This window comes from Olea europaea, unplaced genomic scaffold (assembly GCF_002742605.1).
Source record: "Olea europaea var. sylvestris unplaced genomic scaffold, O_europaea_v1 scaffold2500, whole genome shotgun sequence".
In the NCBI taxonomy this organism is placed as follows: Eukaryota; Viridiplantae; Streptophyta; class Magnoliopsida; order Lamiales; family Oleaceae; genus Olea; species Olea europaea.
In genome coordinates, this window is record NW_019243238.1 from 43,483 (window position 1) to 52,690 (window position 9,208).

A 9,208-nucleotide genomic window follows, 5' to 3' on the forward strand; every position below is an offset into this window, starting at 1 on the left:
ATTCACCTGATCTTATTACTTTCCTAAACTTAAGCTAGATACAATTGGTGAATCTTATGTGGTGAACCCAATTTCAGCATAGCCCATAAGTGGTACTTCAAGAGAAATTGCTTTTTTATAAATATATTTTTAAGATTATTTACAATATAAATTAGAAATTTATTTTTGACGAATTGTATTCTGTTCAATCTTAGATATTCTCAATTCATTAGAACTTCTGCCCTATAAAAATTAAAAAGAGAACTCTTCCATAATCAATATCGATCATAGTCAAAATGTGGCCATACGTTTATGAGTTTGTAAAGTGGAGGCCCGATTAATATGGCCTGTATATAGCATATTTGGGTCACAGAATTAGTCTCCAACTATGGAGAGGTGTATAGTTTACACCAATTGAAAAGTGAGATGTATAATTTAAAAATTCAAAATTCAGGTATATATATAATTAATTAAATATATTTATTAATTAAATATAATAAAATTACAGTTAAAAATCATCAGTCATAGATACATTATTATAGGTCACAACTTTTTTACTGATCACATATTGTCAAATTAATTGGTCACAGATTATTTCGAAATCACAAATCAAAAATTTTGTAGGTCAAAGATTATTTCGAAATCAAAAATCAAAAATTTTATAGATCATAGTTTATTTCATTGGTCACAAATCAAAAAAATTACAGGTCGGTCACATATTTTCAAATTTGTTGGTCACAAATTATTAAATTTTAATGTCACAATTTAATACTTGGTCACATGTAACTAATTGGTTCACCACCACCAACAGTACTGCCATTACCTTGCCGCCACCACTTGCGACTACCACTACCATCACCATCCACCACCGTCAACATCTCTACCTGTACCTCAAACAAAATTGTCGCCAGATCCACCATCGTCGGTAGATCCAAAAGCTCAAAGATCCCCAAAATGCAAATCGATCAAATCCAAAAGCTCAACCCCCCAAATGCAAATCAATCCACTACCTCACCACTGCCATCTGCACCACACAACCGTCGCCGTCCACAAATCCTCCTCAGTCACAACACCACAACAACCACTGCCAACAACAACAGAAATGACCACCACTACACAACCACGCCTGTACCACACCACCACACAACCTTCGCCTTTACATCAAATAACCACCCACAAATTAAAATATCTACACCACCACCGCTTTACCAAACACTGAAACCCCAAACCGTCGCCTGTAAAACAGATAACTACCCACTGATCAAAATACGTACACGACCACCGTCTTATCAAACACTGAAATCCCATACATGGGCTGACCTACTGGCTTCAACTCAAAATCATGAACTTGTATTGCTTGAGCTAGTCATATTGGAGAAAAGAAACACCATATCCACATTGTCACCATACCCAAAACGACATCCACGTCATCGTCTCTACAGCGGCGATCGTAGCATGTAAAAGCAGCGTGACGACGACTGGAGCGCGGAGTTGCGCCTAGCGCCACCACTGTAGTGGCATTGATGCTCTGCATTTGGAAATCTCGTCGGAGCTCAGCTCATGGTGGTGTATCGAGCGTCGAAGCTTTAAGTTGGCACTATATCGTCTGATGACAGAGAGCATAAAGAAGGCAGAGGAGAGCGCGAAGAGAGATAGAGAGAGAGATTTAGGTTTTGCACCTGATTTTTGATTAACATTCTTTAAAGACCTGCTATTGTGTAATTTCCACAATTCAGAATGCGTCCGTTACAGAGTTTTAAGGTTCCCAAAGTCTTGGGAACATTGACACAAATAGAACAAGAATTAGACATCTTATAAGTAGTACTCTTTTAGAAACTTTTAGATGTTCACTTGTACTTTTTAGAGAGAGAGCATTATTTTTTGATCGAGTGTTGGAATGAAATAAATTCATTTGAAAAAGTTTCATCCTCTACCTTCAAGTCTTGAAATTATGTATTTTAAAATACAATATTTAGCTTTAAATTACCAACATTATGAAGTTATCATTTTGTCACCTATCCTTAACTCTTTCTGTCATTTGACAAAATATATAAATAACTTATCATTGGTCAAACTTCATTTTAAATCATACATTTCAATAGACGCGCAAGTATTATTCACAACTCATTATATCAATTTATAAATTAAATATGTTTATAAATTATTCTCAAACGGAGACTAAAATGTTCATGCTCTTTACTCCATGATCATATTAATTAAATTCTTCTGAATATTCTATGTTATTATTGATCTTAGGTCTTAGGTCGTGAAATATTTTTATTGGAAAAAATCATAAGTCAGTTATTAAGTATGCACCAAATTAATTTTCAGACAATAAGGTTAAAAATACAAAAGTCAGGCTTTAATTCTAAAAAATAATATTATCAAATTAAATTAATCTACCCACACCTACCATCATCAAACAATTGTTCTCCACTAGGGATGATAGTGGGGCCGCCCCATGCAGCCTCATCCAAACCCCGCCTCACCTAAGATGGGGCGGGGCAGGATGCGATGCGGGGATAGGGCGGCGGCTTGCCCCATTTAATTTTATATTTTTTTTATATTTTTTAAATTTCAAGTTATGCTATTATTAGATAATAGAATATAAATTATTTTAATTTAATCAAAAGAGTTTGATAGTTGGTACGTGTTCAAAAACCCTAATGTTTCGCACATTTTTTGGAAGTTTTGAACTTGGCCAGATTGCTTGGCATTGATCTTGCAACAATCAAGGGCTTGGTTTAAAAAAATTTCATGTTGAAACCACACCACCACAGCAGGTTCTATGAACCTATTTCATGAATCTTTTAATAACAAAATTTAGAAAGTCTATTAAATGGATTGACATTATTTCATAAATCTTTTAATAAATTTTCAGAATTTTTTTATTTTATTCTCTTCACGAGGTCAATTAGGGGCTGCCCCACCTGGCCAACCCGTTCGGGGCCGGTTTTTTTTGCCCTATTTGGGGTGGGGACATATCAGGTAGGGGCGAGACGGGTTTTTTTGTCATCGCTATTCTCCATCCCACACCCACCCTTGTGCACCGTGGCCATCCCTTCTTACAAATATTGGCATCTACCCGTTGACGACTTCTTTAGCGGTGAACAGATCGCCACTCAATTGCGAATAAATATCGCCCACTCAAATAGTAGAGATAGAGGGAAAAACACAGCCACCATTGGAGAACATCGACTAATCATCACCAGCAACTGACCATATTCTTCATCTGCGACTCAATAGTGCTGGTATAATTTAAAACAATCTTTTTAAAATTAAAAATTGAAAAACAATCCCTAGTGTAATTTACAAAGTGCTTATTGGAGCAAAATAGCTTCAATTCTCATCGTCAAAACCTGGTTAATTGAATTTGTGACTAGTTAGAATAACTGAATTCGGAGAAATCAATGGCATATGATTTGTAACTAGATCAAAAGGGTTGTGACTAGATCTCTTGGATTTGTGATATATGACCAAAGCCAATGGTCTATCTGTGACCTGTGACCTATGATTTGATTTAATGGCATGTGAACTAAACTCTTGAGTCCGTGACTAAATTTTTTGAATCTGTAACCTATGCATTTTGACATGTGCGCTGTTATATGTGACAGTGACCTAATCCTGTGATAAGTGACCAAATCTATTGAATATGTGACCGACGGCCCGTGTAGTTTGGCAAGTTACAGATTTAAAAGATTTGGTCACAGAAACTCTATCGGTTGGGAATGTAAACCCCCCATCCACAACTCCAACTAAGGTTGAGACTCAATCGATTAGCCGGACCACCACCATTACCCCCATCTCGAAAACTCTCCCTATTGCTGAAACTCTAACAGCTGAAAAGGCAACTGACCCTACCACCAATACAATCTCCATAATTCAACCTACTATTGAAACTCAAACGAATGGGCAGGCAACCAAACCTGCCACCAATACCATCTCCACAACTCCACCTATTGCAAAAACTCAAACAGTTGGGGAAGCCGCCACCCCCTCCCCACCACTAACTCCCTCACCATTTCCATTTATAGGTGAAACCCAAACTCGAACACCTAGCCAACAAAATACAAACATAACCCCTGATGCCGTAATTCCACCTTCAAGTGAGCCCAGATGGCTAACCAACCTAATGCCACCTCAATTGGCCTTAAAAGCACGAGCGTCGCACTTAGCAGCTCTATAGTGGCAAACAACTCGCCTGCACTTTGATCACCAATGCAAAGTATTGTTTGTTGACCTCCTCGCATGCTGTCATATCGCCTCTGTCATGGCATCGAGTAGTATAGATTGGGTAGAGAGAGAAGCCACTGAAGAGTATGGAGGTCGGAGTATATAGAGATAGAGAAGAGAGAGAATGGCTATGAAGAAATGATTTGGGGATTGAAATTGAAATTGTAGGGTGCACTGTGGGTGGCGATGGAGTATTATTATTTAATATTAAAAATTAATTTATCACCTGATTTGTGAATAATTAGACCTTATACTTGATTTTAGCACAATGATCTTTAAAATCTGGTTGTGGTGTAATTTTCACTATTTTTATTCTTTATCAATTTCCATCAATTAAAAAATAGTTTTCATTGAGTTAATTCTTTTATAAGTAGACAAGAAGTTATGACTCATCTGTCCGAATTTTTGAAAAGTCAAAGATTCTTTCAAGATCAAAATTTATTTTTGAACATGTTTAGATAATTCTTTTTGAAAGTATTTTATCTGGTTAAAAAAGTTTTTAGACAGAATTGATCCAAGATTGTTTTACAATTATTAGAAGCAAAAGTAAAAGTCGTGTCAACATGACATTATTATCCTTGCATAACTTACATGTTGCAATCATGTATTATTTTTATCATTATGATTGAGATAAGATGGTTTAAAATTAACTAAATTAATAAGGCGATAATAGTAAAAATTAAATAAGGCGATATTATTGATTTTATGGTTGTATATAATCTCTAAAAATGAATATCGATTTATTTAATATTTAAATTTGTCTGATAAAATTATTCAATATTAGAAATTTAAATTAGGAAAAATACATATTTTTATTGGAAAAAAGAAACCAAACATATTTTCTTAAAAATCATATAATTCCTCTATATCCTTTCACCCTCCTTGAGCACTATCACATCAAGAAAAGTTTGTTTTTATTTTAAAATATAATAATTACTTGGTGCAAAATTTACATTTCATCTGTTCTTTTCTTATTTTCATAGTTTTTCGAAGGAAAATGCTTCTCTAACAAGGGGTCTGACCGACCCCTGACAGAACCCCACCGAAAGGGGTGGGTCCCACTCCAAAAAAGGGGCCTTCCCCCACCTATTGGTGGGGTTCTGTCAAGGGCTCGATCAGACCCCCTGTTGGTGAAGCATGGTCCTTTTTCAAATGATTTTAGGTTTGTGAATCGGATAACAAGAGTAATGGTTACCTTTTTCAAGGTCAGCCCTAAGCCAAAGCCAACTAAGCAATGGCTTAGGGCCTCACATCTAATGGGGGCCTCCAAATGAAAACCATGGTAAAAGCCCAATTTAATTAGTATAAATTTAAAAGATGGATTAATTAAAATTTTATTTAACAATATAGATGATTAATTACAAGCTATCAAACAAATCTAATATTATTATGGTAATATGATTTAATTTGAAAAATAATATTACACATTCACTAGTTTACTTTAATAAATTATAACTTAAATTTGACTTATCCAAACTAAATTTTTCATGAGTCAATAATCTCCATAATACGATTTATCAAAAATAACTTGAATTTGCTACTTTATCTTTTGAATCATACCAAGTTTTTGTTTAAGATGTAAATATATTTATTTAAATATTTTTACGCACGTAAAAAATTTTTACGTTCAAAGGTCTCATAATAATGAATCATCTAAGGTCTCAAAATTCTCAAGACCGACATTGACCCTTTCTAGAACTTGTAATCATATTTGCTGGTTTGACTGCATCAGATCAAGTCTTAGAACTGCATCCAACCTTTGAGAAATTGTGTTGATTACATTTATTTGATCAAATCGGTTCTATCAAACTATTGTCAGAGAACTGACCTTATTTATACAATAATAGATTTTAAACTCTCTTGAAAACCTATCACATCACATCTCATAGGATTAAGTTGCTTAAATCGTTAGCTCTAAGGACCATGCTACTTATACATTGTCTTTTATATTATCTTTGACATTATTCCACGTGGCGACGTATGATTGGACAATTTTTTGAACTCAACACACTTTTCCACCAAATATATTTTGGATTTGTAAAGGATGACAAACTCCATGTAATCCATAGAATGTACAAGAAGCAATAATCACGCTAAACACTAATTGAAAGCCGTCAATTTTGATCTAAAACCCCGTTTGGTACCCATTTTTTTCAAAATGTATTTTTCTCTCTATTCATTTCAACTACACATTTTTTATTAAAATAATATTACACGTAAATAAAAAACTTTTCCTTATTTTTCAACCATACATTTTCCATTAATTTATTATTCAAAAATACATTTTTACATAAAAATATCTCCCAAACACCCTCTAAAACTTAATTTATTTTACTACCGTCGTAAGGTAAGGTAATTAATTGTTAGTTATTGTCCAGGCTCTTGCATTATGGCGCGGAGACTTAGGATTTAGAGGATATCAGACTTGTTCAAACCTTTAAACGAAAATAAGCGAGAAGAATTAGTCATCCCCATGATTAGAAAAATAAACATAAATCTACATGCACAAACTTAACCTTCCACACGGTCTCTTACTCGGTTAACGCGTTCCAACTCAACCATATATATATGCATGTCGGCTCTCTAAATTCACCATCATTTTCGTTCTGATCCAGAATCTCGACCACTAGTTAATTTTTGTTTCAATTCAGTTTAATCATTCACACAAACACTGTACACATGGCTGCCACCGCCGCCACTCGTGCCGAACGGCTGCCACGTTTGATTCCTAAGAGAGGACAGATTCTTAGGAATGTTGTAAAAACTGTATTTGCGTGTTTCCGTTTTAGACAAAGGAAACGACGTTATTCTGAAAAATCGTCGGTGGTATATGCATCTTCTTGTTGATTGAACCGGAAATGACTGAAAGTAAGCGCTGTACAGAAATCGACCGGCCGGTTTCTGTCTCCTCCTCTCTTTAATAAACTTTAAAGAAACTTCAATTTGATAATGTATTATAATTTATTGGTAGACTTTACAGCTGGAATGACATTGATACATCGTGTAATAGTTTTATCTGATCACTTGATAATGATAATGATGTTTTTAAGAATTGGATAGAAAATACTTCTCTACTAATAAAATTAGAAACAAATTGATCAATTCTATTAAGGATATTCTCTTAAAAAGTCGCAGCAGCATAGGCTTTTACAGTGTCTGCATCATGCGTTGTGAATCAGTTCTCTAAACATACAAAAATACTAGAAACATAAACGATTCCCGTACAAAATTGTAACAAGGCAACGGTTGTGAAGCAAAAACAAAAATCTTGCAACAAATTATAAATTCCACTGAACTATGTATATTTTGATGTGTTCTAGACAGGCAAAAATGTTATGCAGGCTCTTCTTCACGGGGCCATGAGTCGTTCAATCGTATACGAAAGCGACTCTGTCCAGTCAGCTTTAAAGAGAAGTGATTTTAGAGTATGCATTACGTCGTAATCTGGATCAAGCTTCCGCTGCCAACCCTACAAATAAAAGCAATTAAAAAAAGGAAGAATTACTACAATCCCACAACAGAATTTGTTTATTCTTCAAATAGAGAGATGTTATGTTATGCATAAAATCAGGACATAGTAGCTCCTTCAACATATAGACAAAAGGTGGTGAAGCGGAGAGATAGAACAGACATTTAATTTGCGAAGGATTAAGCTCTAATCCCAAATTCAAAAGCAATGATAGAAAAAAGGAAATCAGAAACACGAAAAGCGCGCACAGAGGTTTGAATGTTTTACTCTCAATGCGTGAGTGTAGTGTATCACTATATTGATGAAGCGTACAGATCCCATGCGTCTCGTCACAAAAATGACTATCCTCCAAAATCCTTAATATATATATATGGTAAGAATATTATGTAACTTAATATATGTAGGAACTACCCAATATAACCCGTGATCCACATTCAAGAAATAAGTAAACAGCATGATCAGGCACTACATATCCGACATAATTCCAAATGTTCTCTCCAATAAAAGGGTGAAATGTGAAAATACTATTGGCTGCGTTCAAGAACTAACCTCATGACTGAACAAAAAAGTTTCTTTCCATGAATATTGTGAATCACGTGTACCACAATTACTAAAATTTTATGAAAAGACTACCTCAAGAACCAGAACTGTCACCATCACTGTGCAAACATTGCCATCAATGTTTACTTTATGATGCCTAACTTGCTCAAGCAATTGCTGCACGCACTCAGCAGGATGGACGAAATCACCTTCTGCAGTCCCCCAAAAATCAAATGACTCTTTCACTTCCTGTTAAAGCAAAGAAATCAATGAAAACCACAAAATTTGTCAAAGACCATAGTAAAATTGCAAGGCGGAAATGACTCCTATACTCGACTCCAACTGCATCTTTTACAATCTTTATCCATTTAAAAAATAAGTGGTTGTGGATGAAATTCACCTGAATGAAGGCCTCTGGCTTTGGGCAGCTCTGTTTCTTTGACAATTTTAGTGTGCACTCTGCTGCAGTTTGGCCATCTCTACAAGCAACAGCCTTAAAGAATTCTACTAAATTCATCCTATCATTCTTAGAAAGTTCAGCAATCATGCCTACATCAAGGAATACGACCTGAGGCTTCGATTTGAAGAGCCGCTTATGAGAAGGCATGCTCTGGGATCCACGAACAAGGATATTTCCAGGATGCATGTCAGCATGAATAAAATTGTCTACCTGCCAAGGAAAAGAAGAAAAACATCTCAGAAAACAGGCCAATCCATAGTTTTTCATAGGTATATCGTTATCTCATTCTAGCAGAGGTATTCAGTTTAACTTACTGGTCAAACAGTATGAGTATGAGGCAGTAATGACTCCTAAAATGTTAACTACTTAATGCAAAAGCATTGGAAATGATCTCAACGTAGCATTAGCAAGTAAGCAAAGCCAAGATTGAGCATTAAGCATTTTGTTCACATAAGTTAAATGCTTAACCCCTAATAATATCTTTATCCTTGTTACAGCATTACACGACCTAAATTGTCAAGCAGATG

General features: G+C 35.1%; 1 protein-coding gene across 1 annotated transcript in view; it reads right to left on the reverse strand.

Annotated features, from left to right (window-relative positions):
- Positions 1 to 7,295: 7,295 nt before the first annotated feature.
- Positions 7,296 to 9,208, reverse strand: part of LOC111382443 (probable serine/threonine-protein kinase abkC) — a 4,936-nt gene continuing 3,023 nt past the window's right edge. The window contains exons 3-5 of the mRNA XM_023006421.1: positions 8,622 to 8,891; positions 8,315 to 8,470; positions 7,296 to 7,681 (exon numbers count right to left, since the gene is read on the reverse strand). Of these exons, the coding sequence (XP_022862189.1) occupies positions 7,562 to 7,681; positions 8,315 to 8,470; positions 8,622 to 8,891 (546 nt within the window). The 3' untranslated portion in view covers positions 7,296 to 7,561. The remainder of the gene's footprint in view (positions 7,682 to 8,314; positions 8,471 to 8,621; positions 8,892 to 9,208) is intronic.